At 37.6% G+C, this 19,458-nt stretch overlaps 1 protein-coding gene and 1 long non-coding RNA gene across 2 annotated transcripts in view; one reads left to right on the forward strand and one right to left on the reverse strand.

Moving 5' to 3' along the window:
• LOC145430887 (uncharacterized) overlaps positions 1 to 19,458 on the forward strand; it is a 187,303-nt gene that overhangs the window by 78,668 nt on the left and 89,177 nt on the right. The window lies entirely within an intron of this gene.
• Positions 7,761 to 16,412, reverse strand: LOC113027335 (G2/M phase-specific E3 ubiquitin-protein ligase-like). The gene is made up of 10 exons (XM_080305868.1): positions 15,093 to 16,412; positions 14,704 to 14,857; positions 14,439 to 14,511; positions 13,850 to 14,192; positions 13,271 to 13,366; positions 12,435 to 12,745; positions 11,126 to 11,307; positions 10,557 to 10,726; positions 9,739 to 9,953; positions 7,761 to 9,244 (listed from the first exon to the last, which is right to left on the reverse strand). The coding sequence occupies exons 1-10, from the start codon at positions 15,347 to 15,349 to the stop codon at positions 9,012 to 9,014; spliced, it is 2,034 nt and encodes a 677-aa protein (XP_080161994.1). The 5' UTR covers positions 15,350 to 16,412; the 3' UTR covers positions 7,761 to 9,011.

Consider the following 19,458-nt stretch of genomic DNA (forward strand, 5'->3'; position numbering starts at 1 on the left):
CCTTTCCAGGCTATTGAGGCTGCTCGGTGCCCAGACGCTGTAATCAGGCTTCAGCTGTGTCTAGGCCACAGACACACGGAGCGCTGAGGATAAGGTAACCATAAAATGTTGCTGTTTCTGTTAAGAACACTCTAGTCCTAATGATCTACAAGTGTCCAGAAGTTATCGCAGGTAAGCTCACACGGAAAAAGGGAAAAAATCAGCATAAAAATCAATAAAAATCAATATAAGAAGCAAAGCATTCAAGAGCAAAGAGATGATACATATATATATATATATATATATATATATATATATATATATATATATATATATATATATATATATATATGTATATATATAAAATTCCCCACTCGCCCCTGTGGGCGGTCAATCCTTCAAGCTCGGGTCCTCTACCAGAGGCCTGGGAGCTTGAGGGTCCTGCGCAGTATCTTAGCTGTTCCCAGGACTGCGCTCTTCTGGACAGAGATCTCTGATCTTGTTCCCAGGATCTGCTGGAGCCACTCGCCTAGCTTGGGAGTCACCGCACCTAGTGCTCCGATTACCACGGGGACCACCGTTACCTTCACCCTCCACATCCTCTCGAGCTCTTCTCTGAGCCCTTGGTATTTCTCCAGCTTCTCGTGTTCCTTCTTCCTGATATTGCTGTCATTCGGAACCGCTACATCGATCACTACGGCCGTCTTCTTCTATTTATCTACCACCACTATGTCCGGTTGGTTAGCCACCAAAATTTTGTCCGTCTGTATCTGGAAGTCCCACAGGATCTTAGCTCGGTCATTCTCCACCACCCTTGGGGGCATCTCCCATTTTGACCTCAGGACTTCCAGGCCATATTCAGCACAGATGTTCCTGTACACTATGCCGGCCACTTGGTTATGGCGTTCCATGTATGCCCTGCCTGCTAGCATCTTGCACCCTGCTGTTATGTGCTGGATTGTCTCTGGGGCATCTTTACACAGCCTGCACCTGGGGTCTTGCATGGTGTGATAGACCCCAGCATCTATGGATCTTGTGCTTAGTGCTTGTGCTGCCATGATTAGTGCCTCTGTGCTGTCTTTCAGTCCAGCTTTGTCCAGCCACTAGTACGATTTCTGGATATCAGCCACCTCCTCTATCTGCCGGTGGTACATACCGTGCAGGGGCCTGTCCTTCCATGATGGTTCCTCCCCTTCCCCCACTTTCTTGGGTTTCTGCTGCCTGAGGTATTCACTGAGCACTCGGTCAGTTGGGGCCATCTTCATGATGTATTCTTGGATGTTCGTTGTCTGATCCTGGACTGTGGTGCTGTATATATATATATATATATATATATATATATATACAAGAAGGCATCGGTGGGCAAGGGACGAAAACAGGGCGTTGTTGGAATGCTACTACGCAAGTAACCCCGGCGGAAGGGGCTACATGAATAGGATGAGGGACCTATGGATTCTTCGATACCCAACATCCACAATGACGGCGAAACAACTAGTAGCTCAGTGTTCCAACATTCGAAAGAAGGGACTGCTCTCACAGCTAGAGATTGACGAGGTACAACACAAATGCTACGGCAAGGAGGAGTCAGGACGCCAGGTCAGGGGGGAGATATCATCACCCCCACCCGAGATTGGGTACATAGCCCCAAGTGCGATAGGAGAAGGATCGTTGAGTGCGAGAGGAACTGACCTGAAAAATAGGATCATGGCCAAGCTTGAAACCTGGATCCCCCGTAGCCGGTTACCAAGATTACGTGAAGTACCCTCAGAAGGTCTGCTAGATGATGTTAATGCAGCACTACGGGCAATACCTACAACCACGATTACCGACACTAACAAGCTGATCTACAATACGGCAGCAGTGATCAGTGAGATGCTTGGCTACAAGTTGAACAGCCACAAGGGGCAGTACCCTCCATGGAGAAGGAGGCTAGAGGGCAAGATCAAAGTAGCACGGAGGGAGGTTAGCCAACTAACGGAGTTGCAGAAAGGTGCGACAAATAAGGTGCATAAGAAATACAGCAAGCTGTCCATACCTGAGGCCTTGGAAACTGCCAAGCAAAGACTCACAGCCTTGGCCAGCCGCTTGAGGAGGTACACCAGAGAGATAGAAGGCAGGAGAATAAACCAGCTGTTCTCCACAGAACCAGCAAAGGTGTACTCTCAGTGGCAAGGGAACAATAAGAGAACAGCACCACCAAGGCTGGAGACGGAGCAATACTGGAAGAGCATATGGGAGAAGGATGCAACCCATAACGGCAATGCTCAGTGGCTAGAGGATCTGAGGGCAGACCACAGCGACCTCCCTGAACAGGGTCCAGTAACCATCACAGTGGCAGATATCCAAGAAAGGGTCTCCAGTATGAAGAGTTGGACAGCACCAGGGCCCGACATGGTTCACGCCTACTGGCTGAAGAAGCTGACTGCACTCCACGAGCGTCTGGCAGCACAAATGAACCAGCTGCTAGTTAACGAAAGACACCCAGAATGGCTAACTGAAGGCCGGACGGTCCTGATCCCCAAGGACCCCAAGAAGGGACCGGTCCCCTCCAACTACCGACCAATAACCTGCCTCAGTACTACATGGAAGCTCCTGTCAGGCATCATATCGGCTAAGATGAACAGGCACATGGGTCAATACATGAGCGGGACACAGAAAGGAATTGGCAAGAATACCAGAGGCGCAAAACACCAGCTACTGGTAGACAGAACAATCAGCCGAGACTGCAAGACCAGACTGACCAACCTGTGCACTGCCTGGATTGATTACAAGAAGGCCTATGACTCAATGCCCCACAGCTGGATACTGGAATGCCTAGAATTGTACAAGATCAATGGGACCCTAAGAGCCTTCATCAGGAACTCAATGGGGATGTGGCGTACAACACTAGAGGCCAACTCCAAGCCCATAGCACAAGTTACCATCAAGTGCGGGATCTACCAAGGAGATGCTCTGTCCCCACTGCTGTTCTGCATAGGCCTGAACCCCCTCAGTGAGATCATTAACAAGACTGGCTACGGATACCGACTACGGAACGGAGCAGTTGTCAGCCACCTCCTGTACATGGATGACATCAAGCTGTATGCCAAGAGTGAACGAGACATCGATTCACTGATCCACACTACCAGGCTATACAGCAATGACATTGGAATGTCGTTCGGACTGGAGAAGTGTAGTCGGATGGTAACAAAGAGAGGGAAGGTAGTCAGAACTGAGGGGATTGAACTACCAGAAGGCAACATTGCAGACATAGAGGACAGTTACAAGTACCTGGGGATCCCGCAGGCAAATGGGAACCATGAAGAGGCCGCTAGAAAGGCTGCAACCACCAAGTACCTGCAGAGGGTCAGGCAAGTCCTGAGGAGTCAGCTGAATGGTAAGAACAAGATCCGGGCCATCAACACATACGCCCTGCCCGTGATCAGGTACCCTGCTGGGGTAATAAGCTGGCCAAAGGAGGAGATAGAAGCCACTGACATAAAGACAAGAAAGCTCCTGACCATGCATGGAGGGTTTCACCCCAAGTCCAGCACCCTGAGGCTGTACGCTAAGCGGAAGGAAGGGGGCCGGGGACTGGTGAGTGTCAGCACCACAGTCCAGGATGAGACAAGGAACATCCAAGAATACATTGGGAAGATGGCCCCAACTGACCGAGTGCTCAGTGAATACCTCAGGCAGCAGAAACCCAAGAAAGAGGAGGGAGACGAGGAACCATCATGGAAGGACAGGCCCCTGCACGGTATGTACCACCGGCAGATAGAGGAGGTGGCTGATATCCAGAAATCCTACCAGTGGCTGGACAAAGCTGGACTGAAAGACAGCACAGAGGCACTAATCATGGCAGCACAAGAACAAGCTCTGAGTACAAGATCCATAGAGGCTGGGGTCTATCACACCAGGCAAGACCCCAGGTGCAGGCTGTGTAAAGATGCCCCAGAAACAATCCAGCACATAACAGCAGGGTGCAAGATGCTAGCAGGCAAGGCATACATGGAACGCCATAACCAAGTGGCCGGCATAGTGTACAGGAACATCTGTGCCGAGTATAACCTGGAAGTCCCGAGGTCAAAATGGGAGATGCCCCCAAGGGTGGTGGAGAATGACCGAGCTAAGATCCTGTGGGACTTCCAGATACAGACGGACAAAATGGTGGTGGCTAACCAACCGGACATAGTGGTGGTAGACAAACAGAAGAAGACGGCCGTAGTGATCGATGTAGCGGTTCCGAATGACAGCAATATCAGGAAGAAGGAACACGAGAAGCTGGAGAAATACCAAGGGCTCAGAGAAGAGCTCGAGAGGATGTGGAGGGTGAAGGTAACGGTGGTCCCCGTGGTAATCGGAGCACTAGGTGCGGTGACTCCCAAGCTAGGCGAGTGGCTCCAGCAGATCCCGGGAACAACATCGGAGATCTCTGTCCAGAAGAGCGCAGTCCTGGGAACAGCTAAGATACTGCGCAGGACCCTCAAGCTCCCAGGCCTCTGGTAGAGGACCCGAGCTTGAAGGATAAACCGCCCGCAGGGGCGTGCTGGGTGTTTTTTTTTAATATATATTATGGAATGCCCTTTAGGAAAATATTATATATATATTCCAACCAAAGTCTGAATATATAGAATGATCTTTTGAATATATAGAATGAAACTTGAATATATAGAATGATCTTTTGAAAATATAGAATGAAACTTGAATATATAGAATGAAACTTGAATATATAGAATGATCTTTTGAATATATAGAATGAAACTTGAATATATAGAATGAAACTTGAATATATAGAATGATCTTTTGAATATATAGAATGAAACTTGAATATATAGAATGAAACTTGAATATATAGAATGATCTTTTGAATATATAGAATGAAACTTGAATATATAGAATGAAACTTGAATATATAGAATGATCTTTTGAATATATAGAATGAAACTTGAATATATAGAATGAAACTTGAATATATAGAATGATCTTTTGAATATATAGAATGAAACTTGAATATATAGAATGAAACTTGAATATATAGAATGATCTTTTGAATATATAGAATGAAACTTGAATATATAGAATGAAACTTGAATATATAGAATGAAACTTGAATATATAGAATGATCTTTTGAATATATAGAATGAAACTTGAATATATATATAGAATGAAACTTGAATATATAGAATGATCTTTTGAATATATAGAATGAAACTTGAATATATATATAGAATGAAACTTGAATATATAGAATGAAACTTGAATATATAGAATGAAACTTGAATATATAGAATGATCTTTTGAATATATAGAATGAAACTTGAATATATATATAGAATGAAACTTGAATATATAGAATGAAACTTGAATATATAGAATGATCTTTTGAATATATAGAATGAAACTTGAATATATATATAGAATGAAACTTGAATATATAGAATGATCTTTTGAATATATAGAATGAAGCTTGAATATATAGAATGAAACTTGAATATATAGAATGGAACTTGAATATATAGAATGAAACTTGAATATATATAGAATGAAACTTGAATATATATAGAATGAAACTTGAATATATAGAATGATCTTTTGAATATATAGAATGATCTTTTGAATATATAGAATGAAGCTTGAATATATAGAATGAAACTTGAATATATAGAATGAAACTTGAATATATATAGAATGAAACTTGAATATATAGAATGATCTTTTGAATATATAGAATGAAGCTTGAATATATAGAATGAAGCTTGAATATATAGAATGAAACTTGAATATATAGAATGAAACTTGAATATATAGAATGTATGAACCTCATTTTTAGAGATGATGTGTTTCTGAATTCTCTGCCTTTACAAAATGGCATCAGCTGAACTATTTCAGTACTTTTTAGAGCTTGACAACTGTTTTGCGACAGCTGTTCAAACTGCAAATGGTAGAAATAATTTGGAATTTATACTACGTCACCTTGAAGAACACGTTTTCATTATTGCAACATTTCTAGTGCTCATGAATAATGTTCAACAAAACGTTTCTGGGAGAAGATTATGCACACTTCTTGAGGGAATTTATCAATCACTGATGGAGATGTCAACTGAGCTAACACTTCGAGCAGAAGCTGAAGCACATGTTATGGGCTCATTATATCATTCTACATCTCAAAGAGGAAGGCCAAGGTAAGTGATAAAAATGGAAACAAATTCATTCATAATGTGTATGGCACTTGAAAGAGTCAAGAGATGGCAAACAAGATAATGAATGCAAGAAATAAGAAAGAAGTTAACATATTTCTTCTTTTGTTTCTAACTCTTTTAGGTACAACATACCAGCTACTCAGCTGACTGACATGCGAGACTTGGGGTTTAGTTGGATGGCCATATCTCAAATGTTGTCAGTAAATGTTCGAACACTGTACAACCACAGGATACAACTAGGTTTAGTGGACTATGGAAATTTTAATAATATTTCAAATGTGGATCTTGATCATCTCATTACTGAGATTCTTACACATACCCCTGGCTCAGGAGAATCCTACATTAGTGGTAGTTTGAGAGGAAGAGGAATCAGAGTTCAGCGGTGGCGAGTGCGAGAACGTTTAAGAATAGTTGATCCAGTGGGAAGAGCTTTGAGAGGACGGAGAGCAATTCAGCGGAGGGTCTACAATGTCACTGTCCCAAATCAAGTGTGGTATGCCTTTTTTCACGTCTTAAATTTGATTAATGTTAATTATTACTTCCTGCATTGTAGTAATATAATATTTTGTTTGTGTTTTAATAAACAATGTTGTATAATGTCTGGGTTTAAAATATTGTTTATCTCCAGAAATAGTTTACATGACAGAAGTACAATGTCAAAGTCATAGACCTTTATTTTAATGTACATCTAGTGTCATAATATTAATATATTTCTTCTTATTCCAGGCATATTGACACAAACCATAAGTTAAATCCTTGGGGGTTTGTGTTTCATGGAGGAGTTGACGGCTACAGTCGCTGCATTACCTACATGAGATGCTGCACAGATAACAGAGCATCAACTGCTATGCAACTTTTCCAGAGTGCCGTTGATCTCTTTGGCCTCCCACAACGTGTCAGGGGTGATGCTGGCAGTGAGAATATTGATATTGCACGGTTTATGATTGAACATCGAGGGCCAAACAGAGGAAGCTTTATGGTTGGACGAAGTGTGCATAATCAAAGAATTGAAAGATTGTGGGGTGAACTAAACAGAGTTGTGTCAGCATACTTTAAAGACCTTTTCCTCTTTATGGAAAATGTTGGGATTTTAGATAGCACTGATCCATTTCATATTAGGGCTCTTCACCATGTATATCTTCCAAGAATTAACAGATCTGTGGATGAATTTGTAAATCAGTGGAACCATCACAGCTTAAGGACAATGGAAAATCACTCCCCGCTGCAGCTGTGGACTGTTGGAATGTTGCAACTTCCTCAGCATCACAGACCGCTCAGTCAAGTGCACTTCAGACATCGTTCTTACCATCACCAGCAGTTGACGGCTGACTTGAGGCAGATCGACCCCTTGAGTGACGATGGAAATCATGGGATAGAAGTTTTTTTGACAGTATGCCGCATGCTTCAGTTAAGTTATTAGTAAATTTGTTTGTGTTAATTAAAAAATTTATTTGAGTGCCAGACACTAAAAATTGTGAAATATCATGATACTGAAAAGGGTCCAAGACTATTATTTAGGTAAAAGAAAGGTAAGATAAAAAGACTGGTTTTATCTTCATATTCACTTGTGCCATTTAAATCATAAAAGTAGACAAATAAAGTGTTTAGACTACACTTTTCTTTCATGACAAACCATACTTGTCACAGTACAAAATGTTACAGTATATGTTACATATGATTGTATGATGTACTAATGTATCTGTTAATAAACAGGAATTATGATTCATTCATTAAATAAAATATGTTATACATTTTAAACTCTTTAAACTTTTTTTTAAAGACACAAATTACATAAAAAGTAGAAACACAGAACACTTTATTTGTGTATTTCCAGTACCCATAGGAAGGAAATAATATTCTGCAGTAATAGGGCTGGTCTTAAAAAAACAAAATGAAAGAGGAAAAAAACCCCAAACAATCTACAATGAGCCTGTGTTATCAAGTAGTATAGTAAAATATGCAAACAAAATCCTTAAAACACTCCCTGCAAACCAGGTTATGTTTATTATCATTATCATTATTATTATTGTTTATAATACTTTGATAATATATAATAATTTGATAAGATTGTAATGTCATATAGTGTGATATAATGTTCATATTTCAACCTGTAACATAACCAGGTTTGACCTAACCAATGTCTGTCACATTTATAGACAACTTTGCTGCCAGTGTTGGAGATACTGTCTTTCTACCTTTTAGTATGTAGGGTTACTGTAATACTTTTCAAAACTTTACCAAAACCTAACAAAAACATTTTTAAACCTGTGAGTTAAGCTAAAAGTTAAATGATATTAATACAAAGTTCTGTGTAAAGCATAAATGTTCAAATGGGACACTGAAATAAAGCTTAACTCATCTCATTTGAAAATTCACATTATGTGGAATAGTTGAACACAGGAAGCATTTGAGAAAACTTAATTCTATATAACAATGAGATTGTGGCATATTATTTTGCTCACTGCAGGGGTGCTAAATAATGTAATGTTACTATGGGTCATACCAGAGACAAAACATGCCATATAAGCAGGAAAACAAATTAACTACAATCAAAAAACAAAAAAATGCCCCACATGTATAAACTGAAACAAAATTATTCTATCCATTCTCTTCGGCTTATCAAATCCATGTCTGATTTGAAAGTAGTGTGCACTGCATGAACTGGTATTTAAGCTGTAATTTGAAAGACACACATGAAGCTTATTTAGGCTATACAGTCCTACTGCTGTCCAGGGTGTACTCTGATGCGGGGTTAACAACATTAACAAAAACAAGAAAATAAAAAATGCATATGCAAAATAGAAAAAAACCCAAATCCTCATCATGTCACCAATCCTTAAGAAAACACATCATGCTCTTCCAAATCCTGGTGAATTCCGTATTGCAAAATCCATGTCTGATTTGAAAGTAGTGTACACTGCATGAACTGGTATACGAAGGATATTTTCACAAGTATTGGCCACTGGAAATCTGCAGTTAGTGACGAACTCAAGGCTTGGCTTTGGAGAAAAACCCAGGGCTGGTATGCTGTCACATCCAGTGCAGAAAACAAGAATATCTTCCAAAGAGACATCATTTTCAACTATAAGATAGAAAAATACAAAATCATAATGATATTCTGACTAAGACTACTGATGTACAGATACATTAAATTACCAAAAGATTAAATCAAAAGTGAAACATGTATATATTTTTAAAAGTAAGCTGTAATTTGAAAGACACACATGAAGCTTATTTAGGCTATACAGTGAAACCACAATGTCAAAAAAAGAAGTTAGTGGAGACCACAACATATTAAGTGTACGTGGATGCAGCAATAGCCTATTATTTGTACTCAGTATACAGGATTGGTAATAATTTATTTATTTAGTTATCCTCCTATTTATCCTGTTAATACACTGAAGTCAAACTGAAATCACATTTGGATACAATGTTCTTTGTAAACCCAGCACTTGCATCGGTACCATCTATCTACCTTTTTTGTTATGGCATCTATGTCTGTAATTTCATGATGCTGCTGCACAAAAGTGAGAATTTTGATTTATGGTCAAACAATGTGCCAAGTAGTAAACTCACATTCTGCCTCCTGAAGATAGTCTTGCCAGAAAGCCAGGGTCCGGCACTCATCTTGAAATGCATTACTCCCTCGTTCGGAGTGAATGATCTGGAATAGATTCTCCATATCAGTTGCTCTGAGAGCCATTCCAGCTTTCACGAAAAGGCACTTCATCTGAAGAGGGTATGTCTGTAGAGCATCTAGGACACCTAGAGACCTCAAGCCATCTCTGAACCTAGCCAAAATAAAACAAAATCAAATTGTATTTTATATTACTATTATTATATTTGTATTTGATTGGATTTGGAACCTGTATCATAACAAGAGGTTTTGAGGTTTTATCAAGAGACATTTCTGAACTAATTACATTTTACTTTCCTGTGGACTGCTGTATCAGAGGTGAAGAACATTTTTCCCCTTACAGGGCCAGACTGTCTTAGATACAGATAAAGAATGCCTATACATGGAACAACTGAGCTGAAATATGATACACAGGGACCTGTCATGAATTGGAGTAAAAGTGACAAATTGCTTTCAAATACATCTGGTCTCTTGTTCCATTGGCATACCTTTTCTGTCAGTCTACAATCAACCCAAATGCTACTCAATTTGAATCTATTTTTATTTACATATTTAAACACATGCCTACATCGGCACAGATACGTTTTATGTGAATTTTAATTTCATGAATGAAAGATATCTGTTTTGTTATGAACTGTACTAGCATGGAGCGCTACAGACCTGTACCACCCAAACAGGCTAATACCCGTTTCACAACACAGTGACTTTAGTTTGACAGGCTTAATTTTTTACCATTACAGTATGTGTTTAGACATACCTTTCAAAAGGTGCACGGGTCCGTTGAAGCACATACCAGTGAGCCAGATCCAAAGCAGTTTCTTGTTTGTTTTGAAGTGTTATGCAAACATTGTGACCAGCAAGACTGATCAAGCTGGCTGCCTGTGCAACTGCATCTTGCAGCTGTAGATCATTCTTGGCCTGTATGATCTAAAAACAATATGAGGAAATTATAAAATGAATTATTTGACTCTACTATTTAGTAGAACATACAAAACTAATAGCTTCAGTGTTTAATTAGTACATTAACCCTATGAAACCCCATAACCGATCAGGAGGCTGAGGTATAAGTTATTAAGCTGGAAAACAAGTGCAATCATTAAATTCTGAAAACTGAAACTTGGAGTTTCTTGGGCAGTAACCAACAGAACCATAACCTGCCACACACATTTTTAGTTCTTCCTTCTTGTAGCCATTAAAATGTTTGATCTTTTACTAGAAAGGTGCAGGACTCGGGCAAGAAAAATTAGGGAAGTGTTAGTAAAAATGTTGGACAAGCAAAAAAAGACCTACAATGAAATTGAAAGAACCAAAGGAAAATATGCTCACCGACTGCACTTGTGACCTTGTTTCCTCATCAGTAATATGATCAGTGCTGACTTTTACATTGTCTGGACCCTTTTGAAGACACTCATAGAAGAGTTCAGACAAGAAACATGGACTCTGTCCCCCGTGGGCAATTGACATTGCCATGATCTGGCCAGCATAGTAGTATCCATTATCTTTCATTGCTGTTAACAAATAAAATAAAACATCATCTCAAAAGCTTGCATCATTATTTTTGTTACTGTGGCATTTTTTATAGTACAAGTTACCAAATATTATTTCTGAAAAAAATATTGCCCATACAGTTGCACCCATAATAGTTTGGATAATAACAAAATCATCTTAATTTTGCTGTGCACCACCACCTTGGATTTTAATACCAAACAATCAAGATGATACTAAAGTGCAATTCCTTCGAGGTATTTTATTAAAAAATGGCACCAGCTGATTAGGAATTACAGTCAATTTTATACATTATCCACCATCTTTAAAGATGGTTGCTTTAGACAAGTGATTGAAAGCTAACACCATTTTATGTATTATTTTTAATACAAGGATTAAAATTCTTTACAATTCTTTACAGCCTTACAGTCAGATCAGGTAACTGAGCTGGCTTGTTATGCTTTGGGTTATTATCAATTTACACTGTCCAATCAATTTAGCATTTGCATTTGCCTGAATCTGAACAGATTGCCCTTTACACTTCACAAATCACCGGTGATATCATTGACAACAGTAGTGGCTTGGTTCTATGGCAGCTACTCATGCCCGTGTCATAACACTGCTTCCACCATGTGTGACTTAAGCTATTCTTTTCTTTACTATGCTTTTCTCCTTCCATCATTTTGGTTAATCTTGGTGTCATCTGTCCATATCTTCATAGTAGTATAGCATAGTTCTTTTAGATGTTTTCTGGCAAAGTCCTTCCAGTTATTTACTATTGCACCTTGTTGTAAAACATCTGTGTTTCCATTCATAAGTGCATCTCTTGATTGTTGAATTACACCATATCAGTCATTTGCATAATTACTTTTGAGAAATGAGAGAGCATGTATAAAAATGACCAGAATTTCTAAATATGTAGTACTGTTTCAAACCTTTCAACTAAAGCAGACAATCTTCCCTTCAGTCAATCTAGGTTTAATTTTTTAAAATCCTCTGTGGTGGTACAAAAATTCTGTCATTGCCAAAAAAATGTGTTTAGTTAACTGTATGAGATACTAAACTCGTACATGTAATCACAAACCAATTGATGTATAATGTATTGATGTAAAATAAATCAAATGGCAACAATTAATAAAATCATAAGTACCTTTAGAATTGCACGTAAGAACTTTAGCATTGGGTGGACCTTCAAAGATGCCAAGTTTGTCCTTGACTTCACAGAGGCAAAGTCGGAAGAACTCCCGAGTAGGTCCTCCATTGTCAACAGCACCCTCAGATATTCCATAGTCATCAGTAAACTTCACATCTATTTTTTTCTCTGGTGAAAAATTGGATCTGCCCATGGCTCTGGATGCTCCATCCCACACATTTCGCCTTATGATGTTGAAGCGTACAGTGCTGTCATTATTTACTCTAGTAACAATCTGCTCCAAGATTCTCTCTAAGCTCTGGACGTCACTGAAACATACACACACACAAAAAAAAAAACAGTAAAGAAATATACTAGTCTCAATGGCAATAACCCACCAACAGAATAATGATGTACCATTCTTAAGACTGTAATTGATATTTAACAAAAAAGAGATACAAATCAAGAATGTTTGTGATAATGGAAAAAAGATTAAGTTTAAGTTAAACTAAGTTTACATTTTTATCTTGTCATAAATACACTAGTATTTATAAATAGTATAAATACACTATATAAATACAAGCAGAACAAGAAAAACAACAAGATCCAACACTGACAACCAACCTCCATTCAAAAAAGTAAAAATAAACCAAAACATATATCAAGTAAAATATAAGTAATCTGATAGCCTTGGTAATCTTCAAATGACAACAGAAATCACAGGTTGCAGTTCGTAGTTTGCTTATTCAAACTGATCCAAAACTAGACAGTAGGTGACTCCTTTTCTGCAACAAACATAAAATAATGGTTAATATGTTGACCTTTCAACATGTAAAAGTTTGTGTTGTACTGACCTTTCACTTGCACTTGAGTCTAAAGACCTTGAAATGGCCTCTTGGAGGTCGGGGTCATCTGACAGGTATTCTTCCTCAAACAGGCCAAGATATGTACTGCAAAGCCAGAATGTTTTGTAAATTATTTAGTTAAATTACATATAAATGATGTTGACAGAATTACATTATCACAATACATAGATTGGCCTCAGCATTATTAAAGTTGTGTGGGATCATCTTGACAGAGAACATAACAAAAAGCCTGGAAAACTATTCCTGAACCATGCTTAAAGAAATTCAATAAAAAGAAGACATCACCATCAAGAAAGCTTGGTTAAGAGAGTTCAAGCTATGTTGAAGACTAAAGTAGCTCATATCACATTTTGAATTTTAAGCTCATTAAAATTCTACAAGTTTTGTTCTACTCTAATATACTGCGCCTCCATGTCTGTTTGTAGACAGAATTTTGTAGACTTCAGTAAATCACTAAGCTTCTTTCCTATTTTTCCAGCAAAATACAAAGAAAGCAGGGGTGGGTCATGACTTTTGCACAATATAGCTCAAAAGATTAAAAGATACAAACATGTACAAAACACATACCTGTAGGATGTGCTGGATAAACTTGGCTGGGTAGGTCCATTGGACACACTGGAGGTGTTACTAGAGAAGACACGCGTGTCACCAGTAACACTGGCAGAAGAACCCACTGATAAGCCAGGTGTGTTGTAACTGACAAAGGCAGATGTTCCACTGGAGTAAGGCTCATCCTCATCAGTAGCAACGACAGCAGGATTGGTGGACATTGTGAGGGTGTCAGCAGAGATGGAAGATTCAACAGTACAAACATCTTGGGTAGCAACGCACCAGATGACCTCATCATCAACAGACATGGACTGTGCGTTAACAATGGGAATGGCTGAGGGAACTTCTTTAGAAATTTCAACTGTGAGAACACAAAGAACAGGAGTTTAACTTTTGAATAACATCTAATCACATTTATAGCTTTTGCTTTTCATGTATTTAGGGGTACATTTCTTCCTGCTCAAAATATTAAACTAAATTTAAATATGATTTTAACAAAGACTTGACACTTAGCTAAAGACACAATGCCTAAGATGACTAAGTAACAGACACTGAACCAACTTAATTTACAGTTTATTTGGAGCGACTTTTAGATAGGAATATTTACCGCATTTGTCAGAATTCAACGTTTCTGTGAAATCCTGCCTGCTTGTATGGCTACTCTCTCCATCAGAATATGTCTGTAAATTAAAACAGATAATACATTTCATTATACTGACAACAAAATGTCATAATAAATATTAGTAATATGTTTATGTATTAAAACATAATACAAGTGACAATGTTTAAGGGAGTTTAAAATCCATCTTTGCCTTTTTCACTCTCATTTTATGAAAATACATACATTTGCTGAAATGATCAGGATTACTTACTGATTCATTGTCCTCACATAAGATGACCTTGTCAGGTCTGACATAAATTGACTTCTGATGAAACAGTTTTTTCACAAGGTCTCCATTCAAAGTCTGTTTGGAAGTGAGTGATGGCTCAACTAGTTTGGTGTGGCATGCCAGCAAAATCTGTAGCCTAGGGGAGGAAGAAAACATAGTGTATATGAAATTTTTGTTAAGGCTAACAGACTACAATACAATACAATACATTAAAAGGCTTAATTTTTGTTAACTCTAAAAGATATCAATCCAGTCATCTGATCGGTGCTCCCAGATCCTTTTTGGAAATACCCAAAGTTGACCTTTAATAGTATAATAATCTAAGTAACAAAAAATATATTTTTTTTAATAAAAAAGGATCTAATGCTTACCTGCATCCTTCAACAACTGGCTGGAAGGCAGTCCTTATTGCCTGCATTACTTTGTCTGAGTCCCAGTCACAGCTAAACTCCAGTGCAGATTTTATATGTCCATTTTCAAAAAGCCAAGCTTTTTTGTTACGCCTTGGCACATGTGTAGTTAGATGGTCTGGCAAGAGAATCACTTCTTTGGTGAAAGACTGAGCCACAGAATGTGACCTGCTTAGTTGTGCTGGAAACCTAATGGAGGATAAAGGCAAATTAAACATTTCTGCATGTTATATTACACTTCTCTGATCAATGAAGTACATTTAATTAAAAAAATACACCATGCTGTACACATGTCTAATCTGCATTAATAAACACCCTCTAGCCCCATGGTAGCTAGGATAGGCTCTTGGAATCCTGAATTGGATAAGTGGAAGAGAATGGATGGATGAATGGATGGATAGATGATGGAAGATAGTGGGATGGATGGGTGGAGAAACTTAACAATCACATAAACAAATGTCTTCAATTCACGGAGTACTTTTTGTTGCTTTAAAAAAGGTTTCATTAAATTATATACTGCCAACAACTATGTATTGTAACAACTGATGTGCTTTGCTTTTACACAATGTTTGCAGATTAAGCTTACGGGACGTGAAATATTATAGAAATGTTTCCACAATTAAACAAATTAACTGTTGTGCACAGTTTAGTCTCCACGTCCACACGCTGTCAGTCTATCGCACAGTTTTTTTGTTTTGTTTTTTTGTGATATTTTTGTTTACTTAGCTTCGTCGAGCAATTGAAACCTACGGGCTATTACTAACCTTCCACTAGTAATTTCAGTGCATTTAGTTCTGTTCTTACCTCTTCTGCCTTGGGCCCTTTCGAGTAAAAGGTCTAAGATTGTAGATGGGACCTGTTGTGGGGCACTCCTGTGATGTGGAAGGCACGTTCTCCATAACGTTAGCTGGATAGCCAGGGGTTATCTGACCGGAGAGGTTCACTGCATTTGGTCTTCCACGATGAAAAAGTGAATAAATTTCTTCATCAGTAGTACGATGCGGTACACTAGTACAAATATTAGGTTGGCCAGAACATGCATTTGCCAAGGTGTTAATTAGCTCCTCATTACTTAGAATTTGAGCCACAAAATTCCGTGCGGACTGGCTCATAGTGCCATTCCTCGCAGGTACAAACAAGGAAAACACTAGATGGCGCAAGCGCCTCCGTGACGACAAGCTTCATTCTATATATTCAGAAGATCATTCTATATATTCAAGTTTCATTCTATATATTCAGAAGATCATTCTATATATTCAAGTTTCATTCTATATATTCAGAAGATCATTCTATATATTCAAGTTTCATTCTATATATTCAAGTTTCATTCTATATATTCAGAAGATCATTCTATATATTCAAGTTTCATTCTATATATTCAAGTTTCATTCTATATATTCAGAAGATCATTCTATATATTCAGAAGATCATTCTATATATTCAAGTTTCATTCTATATATTCAGAAGATCATTCTATATATTCAAGTTTCATTCTATATATTCAGAAGATCATTCTATATATTCAGAAGATCATTCTATATATTCAGAAGATCATTCTATATATTCAAGTTTCATTTCATATATTCAGAAGATCATTCTATATATTCAAGTTTCATTCTATATATTCAGAAGATCATTCTATATATTCAAGTTTCATTTCATATATTCAGAAGATCATTCTATATATTCAAGTTTCATTCTATATATTCAAGTTTCATTCTATATATTCAAGTTTCATTCTATATATTCAGAAGATCATTCTATATATTCAAGTTTCATTCTATATATTCAGAAGATCATTCTATATATTCAAGTTTCATTCTATATATTCAGAAGATCATTCTATATATTCAAGTTTCATTCTATATATTCAAGTTTCATTCTATATATTCAGAAGATCATTCTATATATTCAGAAGATCATTCTATATATTCAAGTTTCATTCTATATATTCAGAAGATCATTCTATATATTCAAGTTTCATTCTATATATTCAGAAGATCATTCTATATATTCAGAAGATCATTCTATATATTCAGAAGATCATTCTATATATTCAAGTTTCATTTCATATATTCAGAAGATCATTCTATATATTCAAGTTTCATTCTATATATTCAGAAGATCATTCTATATATTCAAGTTTCATTTCATATATTCAGAAGATCATTCTATATATTCAAGTTTCATTCTATATATTCAAGTTTCATTCTATATATTCAAGTTTCATTCTATATATTCAGAAGATCATTCTATATATTCAAGTTTCATTCTATATATTCAGAAGATCATTCTATATATTCAAGTTTCATTCTATATATTCAGAAGATCATTCTATATATTCAAGTTTCATTCTATATATTCAGAAGATCATTCTATATATTCAAGTTTCATTCTATATATTCAGAAGATCATTCTATATATTCAAGTTTCATTTCATATATTCAGAAGATCATTCTATATATTCAAGTTTCATTCTATATATTCAAGTTTCATTCTATATATTCAGACTTTGGTTGGATTATATATAATATTTTCCTAAAGGGCATTCCATAATATACGTATATATATATATATATATACGTATATATATATATATATATATATACACGTATATATATATATATATATAAATTTTTTTAATGCATTAAACATTTCGCGTTGATCTTAACAATTAACGCGATAATTTTGACAGCACTAGTATATATATATGTATATATATATGTATGTATATATATATGTATGTATATATATATATATATATATATATATATATATATATATGTATGTATATATATATATATATATATATATATATATATATATATATATATATATCTCTGGTGTACCTCCTCAAGCGGCTGGCCAAGGCTGTGAGTTTCGAACATCCAAGAATACATTGGGAAGATGGCCCCAACTGACCGAGTGCTCAGTGAATACCTCAGGCAGCAGAAACCCAAGAAAGAGGAGGGAGACGAGGAACCATCATGGAAGGACAGGCCCCTGCACGGTATGTACCACCGGCAGATAGAGGAGGTGGCTGATATCCAGAAATCCTACCAGTGGCTGGACAAAGCTGGACTGAAAGACAGCACAGAGGCACTAATCATGGCAGCACAAGAACAAGCTCTGAGCACAAGATCCATAGAGGCTGGGGTCTATCACACCAGGCAAGACCCCAGGTGCAGGCTGTGTAAAGATGCCCCAGAGACAATCCAGCACATAACAGCAGGGTGCAAGATGCTAGCAGGCAAGGCATACATGGAACGCCATAACCAAGTGGCCGGCATAGTGTACAGGAACATCTGTGCGGAGTATAACCTGGAAGTCCCGAGGTCAAAATGGGAGATGCCCCCAAGGGTGGTGGAGAATGACCGAGCTAAGATCCTGTGGGACTTCCAGATACAGACGGACAAAATGGTGGTGGCTAACCAACCGGACATAGTGGTGGTAGACAAACAGAAGAAGACGGCCGTAGTGATCGATGTAGCGGTTCCGAATGACAGCAATATCAGGAAGAAGGAACACGAGAAGCTGGAGAAATACCAAGGGCTCAGAGAAGAGCTCGAGAGGATGTGGAGGGTGAAGGTAACGGTGGTCCCCGTGGTAATCGGAGCACTAGGTGCGGTGACTCCCAAGCTAGGCGAGTGGCTCCAGCAGATCCCGGGAACAACATCGGAGATCTCTGTCCAGAAGAGCGCAGTCCTGGGAACAGCTAAGATACTGCGCAGGACCCTCAAGCTCCCAGGCCTCTGGTAGAGGACCCGAGCTTGAAGGATAAACCGCCCGCAGGGGCGTGCTGGGTGTTTTTTTTTTGTATATATATATGTGTGTATATATATATATGTGTATATATGTATGTATATATGTATATATGTGTATATATGTGTATATGTATATATGTATATATGTGTATATATGTATATATGTATATGTGTATATGTATATATGTATATATATATGTATATATATATATATGTATATATGTATGTATACATGTATATGTATATATGTATACATGTATATGTATATATGTATATGTATATATATATATATGTATATATATACACTCAACAAAAATATAAACGCAACACCTTTGTTACTGCTCCCATTCCCCATGGGATGGACGTAGAGACCTAAAATTCACTCCAGATACACAATATAACCATCCCTCCCAAACAGTGGTCACAAATCAGTCCAAATGTGTGGTAGCGGGCACATCTGCTATATTGAGATAATCCATCCCACCTCACAGGTGTGCCACATCAGGATGCTGATCTGACATCATGAGTAGTGCACAGGTGTACCTCAGACTGCCCACAACAAA

The sequence above is a fragment of the Astatotilapia calliptera genome, chromosome 9 (assembly GCF_964374335.1).
Source record: "Astatotilapia calliptera chromosome 9, fAstCal68.1, whole genome shotgun sequence".
Lineage (NCBI taxonomy): Eukaryota > Metazoa > Chordata > Actinopteri > Cichliformes > Cichlidae > Astatotilapia > Astatotilapia calliptera.